Source organism: Berghia stephanieae, chromosome 2 (assembly GCF_034508935.2).
Source record: "Berghia stephanieae isolate SIO BIC M18660-M18661 chromosome 2, UCSD_Bste_1.3, whole genome shotgun sequence".
Lineage (NCBI taxonomy): Eukaryota > Metazoa > Mollusca > Gastropoda > Nudibranchia > Aeolidiidae > Berghia > Berghia stephanieae.
The window spans coordinates 48517607-48537177 of record NC_088361.1 but is presented as its reverse complement, the minus strand read 5'-3'; the positions used below and the strand labels follow the sequence as shown (position 1 = coordinate 48537177).

The 19571-nt window shown below is 32.9% G+C and overlaps 2 protein-coding genes across 2 annotated transcripts in view; one reads left to right on the top strand and one right to left on the bottom strand.

Annotated features, from left to right (window-relative positions):
* The window catches only part of LOC144965059 (leucine-rich repeat-containing protein 46-like), a 6758-nt gene extending 2431 nt beyond the window's left edge, over positions 1–4327 (bottom strand). Inside the window, exons 1-5 of the mRNA XM_078899951.1 lie at positions 4248–4327; positions 2979–3063; positions 2350–2509; positions 1792–1900; positions 96–165 (exon numbers count right to left, since the gene is read on the bottom strand). Of these exons, the coding sequence (XP_078756077.1) occupies positions 96–165; positions 1792–1900; positions 2350–2509; positions 2979–3063; positions 4248–4299 (476 nt within the window). The 5' untranslated portion in view covers positions 4300–4327. The remainder of the gene's footprint in view (positions 1–95; positions 166–1791; positions 1901–2349; positions 2510–2978; positions 3064–4247) is intronic.
* Positions 4328–4585: 258 nt separating this feature from the next.
* On the top strand, positions 4586–18182 carry LOC144965058 (oxaloacetate tautomerase fahd2, mitochondrial-like). The gene is made up of 7 exons (XM_078899950.1): positions 4586–4905; positions 8176–8395; positions 8874–8933; positions 9801–9960; positions 11126–11234; positions 13463–13550; positions 14502–18182. The coding sequence occupies exons 1-7, from the start codon at positions 4667–4669 to the stop codon at positions 14571–14573; spliced, it is 948 nt and encodes a 315-aa protein (XP_078756076.1). The 5' UTR covers positions 4586–4666; the 3' UTR covers positions 14574–18182.
* The last annotated feature ends 1389 nt before the right edge of the window (positions 18183–19571 follow it).

Here is a 19571-nt window from a genome sequence, read left to right as displayed (position 1 = left end):
TTTTGTTCACTTGTAAAAATCATCAAGCCCTTTGAAATGTTATAAGGGACACGATCTGTGACAAACACATTCCCCTAATAACAGATTTTTCTTACCTGTGGTTTTCGTGGGAAACACAAGGATTATTTTTCAGGTTTAAAATGACAATTGACTTTGGAAAACAACCTGAGGAAAATAGAAATAATTATTATCTTGATTCTTATCAAAAAGGTAAATAATGTAATTTTGGCACAAATAATAGCTTACAGTCATATTCAGCATTTTCCACAAGCCATCAGTAACTACCTCATAATTTCAAAGGAATAAAAAACAAAACAAAACTAAAAAAAACAAGACAGTATCGTCAATCATGGTCCAAATGATTTCTTTATCATTGAAATTCAGTTCTCTTTAGGGAAACTAAATGACTGTTTTGGGTCAATGACCTTTTCTTTGTGTAATTATAGTAATGATAAAAGTAAAAATTCTCCAGCATTGATCCAAATAATGAATTTTTCTCTAGGATCTATATCGAGAAAAGATTGAGAAAATTCTGGTTCTTCCAAAATGTAGAAAGAACCACAAAGTGACCAAAGGGAGCTAAGTTTCTAAGGGAAATATGAGATGCTGACAGCAGGACTTGACCCCAAGTCCCATACGTGGAAGAGTAATGAATTACCAGCTCACTGATTGTCAAAATCATCAAACATCACCCTTGTTAGTACATTCCCTGTAAAACTGATGCAAGGGGTTGTTTTTTGGGGGGATTTTTTCTCCTAGTCTCATTTCTGTCCCATTCATCAATCTTTGGCTTGGAGATGGTAAAAAGGATATATGTATAATTAATGGAAAAATACAGCTTTATGTGTGTGTTTATGTGTGTTAAGAAACTTGGGAGCAGGCACCGGTGTAAGATAAAGATCTGAACAAGTGTGTATGAAAGATGCCAGACAAATCAGGAAAGAAAAATACAAGAAAAATATCATCCCAAAAAATCAGTCTTCCTCGACTGGGGATCGAACCTCAGACCTTCTGATTACCAGTAATTAGGATGGTGTTTTTCTTGTATTTTTCTTTCTTGCTTTGTCCGGCACCTTTCATATACACATGTTCAGATGTTTATGTGTGTGTGTGTGTGTGTGTATGTGTGTGTGTGTGTGTATGTGTGTTTTTGTCTGGTTTTGTAGTTTAGTAGTATAACACTTGGTCTGAGACTTTAGGTCATATGTTGGTTTCCAATGTGAACAGTGCAATACTGACTCCTTGGAAAATGTCTTTTTTATACATTGTCTCATCATTCTCGAGTGTAAAATGAGTACTTGGTAGGTAGCTCTATCTGTCATGAAGAAATAATGTTATACATTACATGTCTCACCCTAAATGTCCAATGCCGCTTTTAATTTCAGAACACTTTATAACATATTGAGCGTATTTAGTAAATAAAAAAAACCAAGGTCCTTCAGGCCATAAGACTCATGGAATCCCAGAGTTTATACCGGTTTCTATAGCGTGAAATGGATAGTAGCAATGGCTTGCTACCCTTTGGATAGGATTCTCATCTAATTACAAAGTACTTTCTGCCAGATCAAACAGGCTACTCAATCACTGCTAGGAGGTCAAGATAATAATCTTGATTTCACCAGGGATAGATCTTGGTCCCTTTGTGTGTGAAGCCAGTTTTCTGCCAACTGATCTTTCGAGACCCATAGCTAAATAAAAGTTCACGTGAAAATTGTTTAATTCATTCGTCTTTTAATCTTTGACACAAGTAATATTTGATCTCTATATCAATACAGAAAATTCAATATACACCTGGGTCAACAAGGTTGATAGCATTGTCTGATAAATCAAGAAATACTAGTCTATGCAAGTGAGAGATTCCATCTACATGACTCAGCTGATTGCGACAGAGAACCAAAACCTGAAAAAAAAGTGAAATATATCCAAGTAAATCATTAAAATCTTTTTTCCAAATAATACCATTGCTATAATATTATTGTAAATTTATAAATATCATAGTTATCTATCAATATTTTGACGAATGTTTTGTTGTTGTTGATTAAAAATAAAATAACGATCAGAATAATACTAAAATTCTGATTTTATTCTGATGAAAATCACTAATTATTAATTGATTGATTGGATAATTAATTAATTTATTTATTTATTAATATATTAATCTACCATTTTTCAAAAAGTAGTGCATGGTATTTATTCACCAAATTATTATCTGTAACAGTGTTTGAGGAATTAATAAAAATGAAGTTCCAAGTATTCAACACAAACTTCATTTAAGAAAAATTGTACGATCCATGTTTAAATTTTCATATGAGTTTATTATTCAGCCACTACAAAAAGCATGTTACCCACTTGCAAATTGGGCAAACATTCCAAATTTTCAATGCATTTTATTTGATTGCTCTGTAGGTATAAATTAATAACTTCTGAGCTCAAGAGTTCCATGCTGTCAATCTGTCCAATGTTTTCCCGATCAAGTCGGACTCTGCGGATTTTGTTGAGCACTGTAATTCTGATGATGTCAATAGGAAAAATAAAATAATAAAAAATAGAAAATTATAATAATAATATAATAATAATGATGATGATGATGATGATAATGATGATGGTGATGATGATGATGATAATAATAACAATAATAATAATAATAATAATAATAATAATAATAATAATAATAATAATAATAATAATAATAATAATAATAATAATAATAATAATAGTAATAATAATAATAATAATAATAGTAATAATAATAATAATAATAATAATAATAATAATAATAATAATAATAATATAATAATAATAATAATGAATAATAATAATGATAATAATAATAAAGATAATTTCTACAAACATCCATTAAACGGATGTTCTTCGTGTATTCTGGACAAAGTAAATGTTATCATAAATCAATAAAGGGAAGAAAATCATCAAATAGAATTTTTTTTAAATTGTGCTATCCACCTACCACACACACTTACATTCTCTCTTGACTCCATTGACTTGCTTCACTTGGTAAATGACGTTTTACAATTAAATGAAGGGACAGCCTTACTGGCTTTATATCTGAAAACAAAAAACGTATAATATTCAAGAATTAAGAGAAAACCATCGAGGTATCTAATGGTTGGTTCTAATCATCAAAACTAGTCTAGGTCATTTGTAGTCCAAGATTCTAACTCTACACAACAGCAACACGCATATAAGGATACTATTATAAACCCATCTTGTCACACTCCTTCCCCCCCCCCCCCCCCCCCCCCAATGAGAAAAAGAACTTTAATCAAAACAAATAGAAGAAAAAAGAACTCTGATTGATTCATTTAAGCAGCTAAACATTATGATCAATACAATGACGAAAAGAATACTTTACCAACACAAAACTTAAGACAATAAAGCAAACGACCCCCCCCCCCCCCCAAAAAAAAAAAATAAATAAAACCCCCAAAAAACCAACATGATGAGCCCAGAAAAAAAAGGAAAAAGAACATAAACAGTAACGCAATACTTTTTAAAATCTGGAATGACGAGAGCAGGGTCTGCATAGTGTTGTTAATGTAAAATGTCAGAAGTAGAAAAAATAAGTCCAAGGCCGTGATAGTTATATAATTCGCTTTCGACACACACACTCTCACACAGTGTCACACACACACACACACACACACCCTCTCTCTCTCTCTCTCTCTCTCTCTCTCTCTCTCTCTCTCTCCTTCTCTCCAGTTTTCACTTTCTTATGTCTTTTATTTGTATACCTCCATTCAGAATCGGATTGGTCTTTATTTCGTTTTTGGATTGTTCTGACTAATATCTTTGCCTGAAAAAATAAACCTATGCGAATTTGGTATAATTTCTATTCTGTTATTGTTGTTATTGTTATGGATTTATTTACTTAAAAAAAATTTTTTTTACCCTTTTAGTTTGGAGGTCGACCGCAGCTCGTGGCCTTCTTGGTTAGACGATAATCACCAGAGGTGTTTCAAAATAATAAAAAGAGACTTTATTTAAACCACAGCACCCTTTTCAAATTCAAATCGTCTTTTTTTTTAGTGCCAGTTCCCTTGCCCTGTCTTCTTAGCCTTAGTAGCGTAAATACATGATCATGAGTAAGCTTGACTATGACTATAGTTAGGTCTATTACTATTATTAATTCATTTGTGAGGAACAGAAATGAGTAAACACGGGATTGTTAGGTGATAAATCAAATATAATTATTATTAGCAATAAACGCTCCTTGGGGTAATTTGACATACATTTTAAGTCTGTCAGAGCCTCTGATTCATCGATGGTTATACTGTCAGCCATTTTGACGCTTTATGCTGCTAAGGTACTAAAAACATGGACTCGCCTTTAATCGATAAAACAAAACAAAACAATATTGCAATATGAGAAATGCCAATGTTAGTTAAAGAATGATCAAGCATTTAAAGCTTAACTTGAACAATTCACATTCTTTTATTTAAGAAAGAAAAGAAGCTTTGCAAACCTCAAGACTAAGCACAGTAAAGACAGTAAAGATTAAGAATTCGGAGGTCAAGTGTAGGGGTCAAATACAAAGTGAACTTTCGCCTTTCACTTTTCACCCCTCTCTTGTTGTGTGTCTTTGCCTGCGAGGCACTCCACTTTTATCACTTGATTCAAGATATCAAAGTCAAAGCAACGCCTTCTTTTAATGTTATCGCTCATTTCGAAGACAGCCCTTGGTGTCACCAGATCACAGTGCATAAGATCTTCAAGATATTTCAGCAAAATGAGATTTGTCCAGTTTTCTTTGAGTGGCCGCTATGGTGTCGGTGTCGAACTTGAGGATGGTGGTGATGTCGTTGACTTGTGTGGATTCGACTCCTCCATACCCACGGATATGAAGAAAATCATAGAGAGGGCCGATGTCTACATGCCAAAAATCAAAAGGTACCTAGTTTATTAGTTGTTGGTCTGGTTTGTCAACGAATCAACTTTTACCGCCAAGAATACGAGTCCCGAATCTATGCCTCTTCAAAAATTCATTCAGTCGGCCTACATTTTCAATTGGCCTTTCAAAAGAAGGATTATATCGACTCCCTTATTATGAATGATGAATGCTCATGAATGGCTCATGAATACGATAACATTTTCAAAGATTGATAGATCGCCATAACATTGTTAATCATTGTAGTGTAACCATTAAAGGCTACTGCACCAAAAAATAAAGGTTCGGGTTGGTTAGAGTTAGAGTATTTATTTTAAATTCCGTCCTGCCAGCAGTAATTAGGAAGCCGGTTCTATCAGATGAACTAAAATACATTGTAAGAAACGTTGACTCTCTATAAAAAAAAATTAAAAAATTGAGTATTTATATAGCGCAATATCCAATAAATGTGCTCAGAGCACTTTACACGGGGTCCCTGACCAACAGCAACGGGTAATATGTAGAACGAAACACGACGCCTGTTAGGCGATATTACAAATTATTTTTTTCCGACAGAGACAACGCTGTTAACGACCAGGTACTCATTTTACACCTGAGTACCGTGAGTAAAGAGCCTTTTCCAAGGACTCAACTATGCGCCGAGTGAGGCTCGAACCCAGGACCTTCCGATCTGAAAGCGAGTGTCATACCATTAGACCACATAGCTTCAATCATTTCAATTTGTAGCTACTCAATGTTGGAATTCTCTACCAGTGACTCTTGGGTCATTGTCATCCCTTAAAATTTTTTTAACACATCAAATAGCCCCCTTGTTCTCAATAAACTCAATTAATTATCTTTTTATGTATGTATTTGTACATTTCAATTAATAACTTAGTGCTTGTTGTGATTAATTATTATTATTATTATTATTATTATTATTATTATTATTATTATTATTATTATTATTATTATTATTATTATTATTATTATTATTATTATTATTATTATTATTTTTAAAAAATTATTATTATTATTATTATTATTATTATTATTATTATTATTATTATTATTATTATTATTATTATTATTATTATTATTATATTATGATTATTATTATTATTATTATTATTATTATTATTATTATTATTATTATTATTATTATTCATTATTATTTATTATTGTTATCATTATTATTACAAAAGGGTAGCATGCATTTGTTTCTGTCTGCTTATGACTACAGTAACTGGGATAATGGGAAACATTGCTTTATGAGGATAATTTGCAGAAGTTTGATATCGTTGAAATCATCAAACCTATGACTAATCTAACCTTTTACATTGGAAATAATGCTGTGTTAGCAGATTCAAGATGTGTAGCTAATTGCTTTAACACTGAGGCATGACAAAATATCATTACACACGTTCTTGATTCATGGCAATATCCGTCATATGTTATTATGTGCTATTTATACTGCACCTAGGTGTCCCTAATGAGTTGGTGATTACTGAATATAAAGTAAAGTTCATTTTTCACAGTTACTTGATTAGATTGCGAGTGTTTCATATGTCATTGGTTTTTTTATATGAGTTGTTCTTTATTTTAATATCTCTCTCTTTCTCTCTCTCTTTTCCTCTCTCTCTCTCTCTCTCTCTCTCTCTCTCTCTCTCTCTCTCTCTCTCTCTCTCTCTCTCTCTCTCTCTCTCTCTCTCTCTCTCTCTCTCACACACTCATACAAAACACATTTTTCAGTTATCTCCCTTCCTCCCTTTCACCCACCCCTATGTTGTGTTTTTGAAACATTTTTCATGCACAATGCTTTTCATCCTTTCCCCCTTCACTTTCAATAAAAAAAAATCCCCATCACTCATATATACATGTACACAAACATACACACACACACACACACACCTCCAACTTCTTTATATAGTGAGTAATTGTATACCGCAATATCCACTAGAAATGCTCAAATGTGTATGTGGTCTAGTGGTATAACACTCGTTTCGGATCGGTAGGTCCTGGGTACGAGCCACACTTGACGCATAGTTGAGTCCTTGGAACAGGCTCTTCACTCACATTCTCTCATGTACTCAGGTGTAAAACGAGTACCTGGCCGTTAACAGCGTTGTCTCTGTATTGAAAACTTGCAATATCGCCTAACAGGCGTCATGTCACATTCTTTATGTTAAGTGTTGCCGTTGGCCAGGTACCCCTTGTAAAGTACTTTGAGCATGTTAAGTGGATGTTGCACTATATAAAAGCTCAAGTTCTTAAAAGGTGTCCCTAGCCAACTGAACATGTTTTGGACGAGACATATTACCTGTAAGGAGCTATTACAGTTTGTTTTTTATCTGACAAGGTACAACACTGCTACCGGTCAGGTTCTCACTTTACATCTGATTATTGTTAGATAATGTGAGTAAAGAGCTTTTTTGTGAGGAGACTTAGTTTTGTGTTGCCCTTAACTTAATTCGAACCAGGGACTGAAGAAGGTCAGACGTCAAAAAAGAAGATGAAGCAGAAATCATGATAGTGGAATCCGCAGCTCAAAGTGGGTGACTTCCATCTCCACAGTAAACAGATAGGATTAGGAACCCAAAACTATCGTCCTTACTCTAGTTAAAATCAATCATAATTATATAATAGACTTTTCAGTTTATTTTAAAATTGATATTATTTGGCTATGTGATCTAGTAGTATGACACTTGCTTTCGGATCCATTTGGCCCATGGAGCTGGACTTTATCCCAGTTTCTATAGCGTGAAACGCTAGTCTATCGTAAAGTACTTTCTGCCAAATCTGACAGACTCAGCCACCATTCACTGCTGGGTGGACAGGGGGCCCAGAAAATATCTCGACCTCACCCAAGATCGATCTTGGTCCCTTTGTGTGCGAAGTGAGTGCTTTACCAACTGAGTTATCTGGACCCCCTTTTTAGTGGATATTGGGCTATATAAATTACAACAATAAAAATTTTCAGTTGTCAGACCTGTAATTAAGAACACGTTGGTTGTACTGCTTAACTCACTCAATCCTAGAGATTTTTGCTACTTTTCAAAATTGGAAGAAATGTATTCAAAATGAGCATGTACATAGGTAGTTTTATTCAACTACCATAAATATGCAAAAACTAAAAACAGTAGCCTTGATACTACGCCTACTATGTGTCTCAGAAAAATGTAATAAATAAGCATGGGGTAAAAGTAACCTGGGTAAACTACGGATATAGTCGGTGTTAGGATTGAGTGAGTTAAAAAACGACTAATGTTTTGTTTTGTTTATTTTCCTTACAGTGCCGTTGCAAGTGGAAAGAATATTCTTCCAAGAAGTCGAATTTTAACATTCAATGCTCCAATCAGCTCTCCCGAGAAAATTTTCTGTATTGGTATGAACTATGTGGACCATTGTCTAGAGCAGAACCTGCCAGTGCCGACTGAACCTGTGGTTTTCAGCAAATTCAACAATGCTCTCACGGGTCCATTTGATGACATTCCATACCCCAGTGAAACGAAGGTTAGAAAATTGATTTTGTAGGGCCCAGCTGGAGTTGCTTTCATGCACACCAAAAATACGAGTAAAAGTAAAAGACATTGACTGACTTGAGCATGAACGAAAAAGAAATAGCAACGCAATAGAACGAACTTAAGGGGATCAACCTTACTCTTAGACTTCTATTCTTTAATTTCACTTTTATTTACTTTTCTTTTGAATAAATTAATTTTGTATTTCAAGTCTCTTGTTGACTAAAATATAAACATTGATATTATCTTCAAAGTTTGCTTTGTTCATATTGCCGTCCTCTGACATACTGAAATAACACATATTAAAAATTTTAGCCAGAAAAATCCTCCTTCAAATATAGATTGAGTTAAGGGGACCATCATCTTGTCAAAAACTCTCAAATCTGGGACTTCCTCTCTTTCTTTCTTCCCTTTTCTCTTGGTCTCTTTTTTCCATTTGTATTTTTATATATTTTCCTCTTATTTTTCAGCAACTGGACTGGGAAGTTGAAATGGTCATCGTTATAGGAAAAACAGGATTTAAAATCAGTGTAAGAATAGTTATCTTCATTTCTTCACCCTTTCCCGCTATAATTAAATCTAATTTTGAGGGGTGTCGAAACAAAAGTAACAAAAAAAAAATGGTTTAAGACATTAAAAAAATTATTTTAATGATATACGAGACACTATTTGAATTTAAATCAGTTGCAAATCACTGTCCAAGGTTAGAGAACTTTTCAATGACCAAGTCAATCATTCTCCAGTTGGGGAACAGTTGGAGCAACAAGTGATTCGTCATTTCAGGTGCAATAATTAAAGTTCTGAATTCTTTCAATAGATTTATGAATCTTTTGATACACAAGTTATTAACTCTTTAAGGTTGACACTCATTTTATTTGAAATCCCAATTTTTTTCCCATTATTTGTCCATTTTTTATCTGGAAAGTAGTGACAGAGATTTGAATTGGGTTTTCGTTCACCCAAGTCAAATTGTTGTTACTGCTCCTTTAGTGAAATTGAAAAATATGGTGCCAGGTTACAGTAAAATCAAACACTGCCTGTAAGGGTTAATGCACTTCACACTATGTGGAGGGTGTTGAGGACACAAGGGTTTCCACAATATTATAATAATGCTTTGACAAAGTTAGCTGGATAGCATATATTATTATTTTTTTATTATATCAGTATAGATCTCTTGTATTAAAAAAAAAATCATTGATAAGAATGCCAAATATTTATCTGCTATTTATGTGGTTTATAAGTGATGTATTTAGTTTTTTTTATTGTTTTCGTTATTGGCTGAAGAAGGGTTTTGAGCTGAATCATTCCGTGTTTTTGTATTTTTAAGCTGTTTTATTCTATTCGGTCATTACATTTAAATTCATCATATTTTTTTTTCATCTATCCCCTGTTCGTAGAAAGAGAATGCAATGGACCACGTATTTGGCTACACTGTAGCTCATGACGTCAGTGCAAGAGATTGGCAGTTTAAGAATGGAGGACAGTTTCTTTTGGGCAAAACGATGAATGGCTTTTGTCCCTTGGGCCCTGCACTGGTAACCAAGGATGCTATTGCAGGTAGGTGTGCATGAACTTTTTAAAGTTGCCCCTCAGAAGTCTTATAGAACCAGAGTTTATCCTGATTTTGGTAGGGATAAATGGACAGTAACAATTGCTTGTTATCCTTTTTATAGGACATTGGTCTATCATAAAGTACTCTCAAACAGATTTAGCAACCCAATTACTGCTGTGTTGATAGAGAAGTCCAAAAAAAAAAATCTTGACAGCACTAGGAATCAAATTTTTTGTGTGTGAAGCGAGTGCTCTACCAACTGAGCTACCAGAGCCCCCTCGACCCTTCTAAGCAAGACTGATCATATTATGTTTGGCAATGCAGTAGTTCATGACATCAGTGTAAGAGACTGGTAATTTAAGAACGGAGGACAGTTTTTGTTGGACAAGATGGTGAATGGATTTTGTCCCTTGTGGTTTGCACTAGTAACAAAGGATGCTATTGAAGGTAGATGTATGACCCTCTAACATATTAATCTGTCTGAAGCTGTGGATCATACAAAATATTGAATGGCAATAATTATAGTACAACTTCCAAAACAAAAAAGAATTCTTATTGAGGAAAGTGAGAAATATCGTCCTTCCAAAAATGCCAAAATAAGAAGATATATTTGGGAAGGTTCAAATTTTTTTTTGTCTTTCCAACTCATCTCTATTTTGGACATTTCCTTAGCAACCACGGGAAAATCGTCACATTTGTCACGATACAATCAACAGTTTTTTCATTCTGATTTCTTTTGTACATCACAAAATTTAAAGAATTTGTTCTTATTGTAGATATAAAAACCAGACATTGTGTTGTAGAGTTCATTTCGCACTACAATATTATGTTTAGAATGTACTTATTCTTTTTTCTTTTTGAGTAAGAATAGTCTATTTTTGTGTTGGGTGTGTGTGAATATTTGGTGAAAATTCTGGTAAGAAGGGAGTTAAACAAGACCAGAACTAAAGATTGTTACAAGGTCAAGAAGATATGTAAAACATAAAGTCAATAGAATTGTGATTGATAAATGTCTTCATATTGGTTTTCTTTTTATTTTTGGATGATTTATATGTGTCTATCTTGTAATAATGATAGTCTAAGACCTATAACCAGGTTTCTGATAAGAGCGTTGATTGTTGTAGGTGAATAATCCCTCACTTTTTATTTGATTCATCTTTTCTTTAACAGATCCACATAACCTTCACCTGTGGACCAAAGTCAATGGCATAACAAAGCAAGACAGCAACACAAATCAACTTGTGTTTAAAACTGAAGATGTGGTGCAGTTTGTTTCAAGGTTTGAATAATAATTATTATTTTACCCCTGGGTGGGGTTCCTGACCTCCCATAGTGGGCAGGGGGTTACATACTGTGTCTTCTATCCCCTTATATCTGTTTTCCAACATGCGTTCTGTCTTTGTCTTGGAATGAGATTACTTGGTTTTGTCCTGGCCCTGGCCGGAGTCCTAGCAGGGAGGGAAACAGTCAAATGTATAGTTATTGTTTTGGGAGATTATATTTTTTTCCTTGTAAATCATCTCTCTGTTATGTATTATTATATTAGTTATTTTGAATTTATAATGTAAACATTTGAGTGTATTCCTCTTTGTTGGATTTCGTGCTTGTGTCCGGATGAGACTTATAGGTGGTCTCAAACTAAGTACTTTGATAGTGTACTCTTGGAATCTACATCTGATCCCTATTTGTTCCCAGTTCCCCTATGTCTTACTTTTTCTTGGGTGCTTTATTTGTAATTCTAGAACTTTATACTATCCCATTTTCTTCCTTTTTACTGGCGCTGATATGTGTTGCAAACGCCGTAAAACCCTTAAAAACAAACAACAAATTATTTTACTCCCGTATCCTTTTGGGGAAAACAATAATAATAATAATCATAATCTATGGTTTTGATATGGCACCGTATCCCATATATCATCAAGCTCAAAATATGACTCTCTTGTAGGGTAATGGCAAACATATCATGAGGCATGCCTATTATCATTTGTAAATAAAAGACATAGGATATCAAGAAATCTTTTTCATTGGCATGCATCTGGTTTTACTAAAAATAGATTTTGACAGGTAATGATATCCTGACCTGATTCTAATCATCATGAAATTTGAGAACCAATTGGTGTAAAAAAAAAACAATAAAAAATGTTTGGTAAGAAATAACATGGGGTCCTGATAGCTCAGTGGGTAGAGCACTCGCTTCATACGCAAAGGGACCAAGATCGATCCCTGGTGCAGTCGAGATTTTTACTGACCCCCTGTTCACCTGGCAGTAATTGGGTAGCTGGGTCTGTTAGATCTGGTGGAAAATATTCTGCGATAGTCTTGCGTATTATCAAAAGGATAGCAAGCACTTGTTATTATCCGTTTCACGCTATAGAAACCGGGACAAACTCTGGCTTCATGGGCCTCATGGCTCTGAGCCACGCTGCCCCCAAAGATCTTTGCTTCACATTTCTGTGGTTAGGGGAGCAGTAATCAAGTTACCACTTTTGTGGACCCCATATTCGTATAGATAGTATGGGCTTAGATAAGAAGCTCACAACATTGCCATCAGGAGTATAACGGACCAACACACAAAACTCTGTGTAACCATGAACTTTTATAGTCTGGTTAATACAGTTAAGTGAGAATTACTCATAAACATGGATGGCAAAAAAAACAATAACAAAGACCTGAGTGACGTCAACTTCATTCTATCTATTCGTTAGGGAAGTGGAAAATGATAGGGAATGAGACAAATTTTATCGCAAAGTATCAGATAATGCCCCCTTCCCTTCCTTGTCTCTCATATCAATGCATACCAACTTCATTCTATCCATTTGTTAGGGAAGTGGAAAATGATAGGGAATGAGACGAATTTTATCGCAAAGTATCAGATAATGCCCCCTTCCCTTCCTTGTCTCTCATATCAATGCATACCAACTTCATTCTATCCATTTGTTAGGGAAGTGGAAAATGATAGGGAATGAGACAAATTTTATCGCAAAGTATCAGATAATGCCCCCTTCCCTTCCTTGTCTCTCATATCAATGCATACATTCATATTCAGTTTGAGTCATAGTCTTTCAGAGGCATTAAGCGCATAGAGCCGGAGTTGATCCCAGTTTCTATAACGTGAAATGGACAATAGCAATTGCTTGCTACCCTTTGGATAGAACACTAGTCTATGACAAAGTAATTTCCTCCAGATCTTATAGACACAGCTACCCAATCACTTCTGGGTGGACAGAAGGGGTCTGAAAATATCTTGACTTCACCCAGGATCAATCTCATCATTGTGTGTGAATCGAGTGCTCTGCCAACTGAGCAATTGGAACTCCCAATTTGATTGAGAATCTCAATCAATGTGAATGTGAAACCATTGATTTAGGATATTTCCACTGTTTTCCCATGCCAAATGTGCTTCGCAATACGTCATAAATTCGCTCAATCAGACAGAAATAAAAATACAAAAATCTAGAGGCCAGTATTATTTGTTATTAATTGTTCTTATTTAATTTTTGTTTTCAGGTTTATAACATTGGTGCCAGGTGATATCATCCTGACAGGAACACCCCCTGGTGTTGGAGTGTTTAGAAAACCACAGGAATTCCTGAAGGTAATAGGCATTTCTTGTTGATTGAGTTTTAGAAGAGAGAAGCATAGTGAGTCACAATGGAAAAAAAAAAAACAAACCAAAATAATTTCAACAATGACATTGAATTACTTGCGAGATCCAGACACTCATAAAATAAGTTATAGAATCATACTAGCGGTCATTTCAGATTTGAATTGTGACACTTTTATTATTATTATTATTATTATTATTATTATTATTATTATTATTATTATTATTATTATTATTATTATTATTATTATTATTATTATTATTAATTAATTAATTAATTAACTTTTTAATAATCTTTGCTTTCCATTAAAAAAGTTAATAAATTAAGATTAAAATTCATTTACCCAGAGATGATGGGTTTGATTCACATACAGCACGCCCATTGGCCTAAAATTGCTTGATGAACTTTAACATGATTTGTCAATGAAAAAAATACTTAAATACTGAACAGGCCAGTATATGAACAATGAGATATAATAGTTTAGATAATGATAGAAGCCTTTTTTAAACATTTGAAATGGCATTTCATGGACACAGATTGTACATTGTAATATACATTATTTTTTTAAATTTTAGTACATCAATTTTTTAACAATGAATATTTCAAATCACATTTTAATTATTTTTTTTTAAAATGAGAGCAGTTACAATGATCTTTGAATAGCATCATTATTACTGTGACAGTCTAAGTAGGCTGATTATTTGTGATGTTTTATTTTCTTGTATTTTTCTTTCTGCTTTGACTGGCACCGTTTCACACACACTTTTTCAAATTTGCATCATTGTTGCTGCTCTCTTGGTGATGACGATAGAATGATGACACGTTAGGGTAAAATCAAAATCAAAAGTGTAAAGTCCAACCTAAAGACACATACATATCTAACTTCTAATCATAAAGTGTTATGTATATGATGTAAAATTTTAACTTTGTTAACTTTTCAGGTTGGAGATGTTGTAGAAGTCGGCATTGAGGGAATTGGAACGCTGAAAAATAAAATTGGTGCCTCAGAATGATATTGTAAACACCCGGGCTAAGCAATTTATTGGTGATATAGTTATTGTTCAGAGTATTTTATGTTTGTAATCAGTGAGTGAAACACAATTTGAATCTATGTTTACGTTTGATTTCATTTGTTACATAAAAGAGACATTTCTTGTAATGTTTTCAATGGAAGAAAGAAAATTGTGTAGTCCATGCAAAACATTGAAATGATTGACTAGTCACGATGTTGTATGGCTATGTGGTCTCATGGTATGGTACCCGCTTTCGGATCGGAAGGTACTGGGTTCGAGCCTTGCTTGGCGCATAGTTGAGTCCTTGGAAAAGGCTCTTTATTCAGATTTTCTCACCATACTCGCGTTAAAATGATTACCTGGGGATAACAGTGTTGTCCTGTCGGAAAAAATTGTAATATTGCCTAACAGGCGTCATGTCTTGATCTGCATGTTATGTTGTTTGCTATTGGTCAGGGACCCTTTGTAAAGTGCTTTGAGCACATTTAGTGGATCATGCGATATATAAAAGCTCAAGTTTGTTTTTGTTTTTTTTTATATTTGCAAGACATTAAGTGTGAGCTACTGTCTCCAAACATGATGAAAGTTGGGATGGACTTGATATCAAAGAACGACAGTAGAGTTAAAGTGATCAGAATAATAATAATAATGATGTAATATTTTTGTAACATGCACAATCCGATAGAAACAGTTCTAGGTAACACATTCAAAACCAAAGTAACGTACATTATTTACAGACTAGAGTTACTTTTCCTGATTAAAATTGATCTTTAAAATGAATGGCAACAAAGAAAACCCAAAATAACACATATTAAAAATATAATATATGAGATATACTTCATAAGTGATATGAATTGTTTTCAGTAAATTATATAAACATTCTTAAGTAGATTTCTTATTTTTTGAAAATATATATAAATTAATTTTTTAGCAGATCAATTTCTCTGACACAATACTTATACTATTTTGACGTGACGGGTTACAATTAGAGAATGGAGTTCGGAAAAAGTGTGGAGCGGGCACTTGCATCAATTATGATGAGAAATATAGGGTATGGAGAAGTGCCAGATGAAAACAGACAATAAAAACTCACGGTAACAGCTACTGTCCTCTCTCTCCCGGCCAGGCGGAGGGTGTCGTGTCAAATGGATCCTGAGTTTGGCACTAACTCTGTGACTTTTTATTATCTGTTTTCATCTGGCACATCTTCATACCCTATTTTTCTCATCATTAGAAAATGGAGTAGTCCCTATAGTGTGTCATGTAATTTATATATGTGAATGAATTAGAAAATAAACAGTATGTTTCAAGAAAATCAAGAAAGATACAAAAATTATTCAGAATTAATTATTGAACCAAAATGAGTATAATATTAAGAAAAAGAACAAAATGATTCAAATTCAAATTTGATTCTTTTTGCTGTTGGCTGAAGAAGTGTATAGAGCCTGAAATGTTCCATGTTAAGTATTTTTTTCTTTTTTGTATTTATTGTAATCATTTTTCTATTTAGGTTCCAATAGATCTGTTGGTAGAGCTTTCGTTTCACACGTAAATTTTGTTGACTTGTTGATCTTTATGTACCATTGAGGCACACACTACTATCAATATTTATATTCATTCACTTAATTTAAAAAACACATTTTTTCCTTTGATCAAAATTTTTTTACGTATTATTTTTAATTTTCTTATTTTTATTATTAAAATGACTCTCTACTACTTCCCATAACTTCTAAATAATAATAATAATAATAATAATAATAATAATAATAATAATAATAATAATAATAATAATAATAATAATAATGATAATAATAATAATAATAATAATAATAATAATAATAATAATAATAATAATAATAATAATAATAATAATAATAAACTTCATTCAATTTTCGGAAATTGTACAACAGACGTGACAAAGAAACGAGATGGATTAAAGTATTGACATTAAAAATACACAGAAATCAGCATTAAATTACCTATAAATACCTCAAAATAGATTAAATAAGAATGTATCTATTACATGCAATATAGTGATTATTATATAGATATATAGATATAGATAATATGTAGGCTTTATAGAATAAATTAAATTTGATTATTGATTTTAGGGTATATTTGGTATCAAAGTTGAAAATATTTCACTACAGATGCTTGGAAAATCAAAATAGATCATTTAGTGAATACATAATCATTACGCTAAAATTATCTATAAAAATGTAAACCATATTTACAGCTAAGAACAACAAAAGTGAAATTAATAGTAAAATAGAGGTTCATAATTCTTGCATATTGAATAATATGATGCTTGTCGGGAGAAAGGAACGTTTTTGTCTTTCACTTTTGGTTTTGATGGAGAAGAGAAAACCCTGCCACTTCTAATAGATGCTGTGATGTGTTTATAGAAAGAATGAAGTTGACGTCACTTGGGTCTTTGTTATTGTTTTTTGCCATCCATGTTTATGAGTAAATCTCACTTAAATGTATTATCCAGACTATAAAAGTTAATGATTACACAGAGTTTTGTGTGTTGGTCCGTTAAACTTTCGGATGGCAATGTTGTGAGCTTCTTAGCCAAGCACATACTATCTATTGAGGGGATGTTTCTTACAATTTTTAATTTTGTTAAATTTTGAGAGACAGCACCTTTCAAAGAAAATGTTAAAATGGTCTATTCTATTAGTATATTTTGATGCTCTTTTACTAGTTCGATTTAAAAGCGTTTTATCAGCCATCCTAATACCCCCCTCCCCCCAAGACTGATATTCAAAAAGGTGACACACTTTGAATGACTGGTATATAAAACAATGTGCAAATGATATCTGAGTTGACAAAAAAGTCTGAGGTTTAAGAATTTGCGAGAAGCCAAGAGTCTCCTTAATTTATCAATTTTATTTAATATATTCAATTTCTAGCCAATACTTCAAAAGCAATCTGACTGGGGATGTGCAGAGTTATCTAACCATGAGTTAAAGGATCTGTTGAATTTGTACGCAACATGAAAGTTTTTGTATGTATTAATAATTATTGTATTATCTAAAATTCAAATTATGCCTTTCCGATCAATATTATTGCCTAGGCATTCCATGAAGGAATATAGATAGTCCATCAAACAAGATGTCTGATGTTATCAGGAAATTTGTTCCATGTGGTACGAAGGATTATAAAATGTTTTGATTAAAATCTTGATTACGATATAATATATGGACCATCGTGTACCTATTTACAGGTCTGTTAACCTAAATAGTTATGGCCCCATTGTTGTCATGGAAATACCCTCAAATCAATACCAAATATTGTCCATTACAACGATGTTAATTCAAGCCCATAACTGCATTCGGTTATACGACCTGTAAAAATGGGCATGACGATGTGGATGATATTATTTGAAATTTTATAATTTATATATCAAATTTTGTTGACTTGTTGATCTTTATGTGCCAGTGAAAATTGCATTCGATTAATTGAAATGATTAATGCACCTATATTGTCTTAATGATTATAATGTTAACCTTTTTATTGCTCAGAGAACATTTTATTCAATTGATATTTATTTTTTTAAATAACAGAAATTTTGAATAAATATATGATATGATATACAAATCTTAATGTTGTTTTACTGTGTTATCTTTTTTTTTTTACTTGAATGTGTAGTTAGAAGTCCACTTATTTTTCTAATTACATTTTCTTTTTTCTTTTTTTATTTTGTTGTTGTTGATATTCTTACTTCAGTTTCCGACGTGCTAACTTTTAAAAGGTCTTGTTAATTTTAATCATTTTCCCCTCTTCAAATTTGATAGTATGAAAAGGATTTTTTTGAATGGTGCAATTATAACCAACTATATCGTGCGCTTCATTTTATTCATTCGAACATATGATGCGCTGAGAGAATAATGTTGATCAACAACCATTTAAAGTTAAAAAAAAATAAAATGTGCAAATGTCGGAAATATTTGCAGTTCTATTAATCTCAATATTTAAAAAAATATAGAAAATAGAAACCAATAAAAAAAACTCAAAAATACTTCAGAACAACAACAATAACAAAAAATATCCCCACAAAATATATTTTACAAAACAAACATCTGTTTGTGATTCTTTTTTTTTTTCTTTATATTTTTTTCAAAAGCTATGCCAAAGCCAATATGTGACTGACCGCGACAATCAAGTATTATCTCGGAATGGATCACATATGTTAGGAAATAAAGTTTAAAGTTAAAAAAATTATCAGCATGAGAAAAATTTGCGTTTTTCGAAGTTTTAAAGAAACAAAACTCATTCTCATCAATAGAGGCATTTAAAAAATTTGAATTTGACGCTTCAAATTCAATCCTAAGAATCACGAAAATATGGACCAGTTTACCAGATAATATGGAACAGATTACCAGAGAATATGGAACAGTTTACGAGAGAATATGGAACAGTTTACCAGATAATATGGACCAGTTTACCAGATAATATGGACCAGTTTACCAGATAATATGGAACAGTTTACCAGAGAATATGGAACAGTTTACCAGAGAATATGGAACAGTTTACCAGATAATATCGAACAGTTTACCAGATAATATCGAACAGTTTACCAGATTCTGCTGTGAACGCAAAAACCCTAAATAACTTCAAGAGCACACGAGACAAATTTTGGTTTGACCAAGATGTTTTGTACAATTTCATTGCGCTTTAGATTGTAGGTTGTATTACCGGAAGAAACTTTAACTTAAATCACAAAGACGATGAAGAAATTGTCTGGCGAAGAGGACATACTTGGACCTGTGATGGAAACAATCCCTAAGTACATCTGGGTGGGGTTCCTGGCCTCCCATAGTGGGCAGGATGGCACTTACTGTATCTTCTATCCCCTTATATCTGTTTTCCTACATGCCTTCTATCTTAGTCTTGGAATGAGATTACTTGGTTTTGCCCTGGGACTTGCCGTAGAGCTTGGCTGGGAGGGAAACAGTCAAATGCATAGTTGTTTTGGGAGATGATATTTTTCCC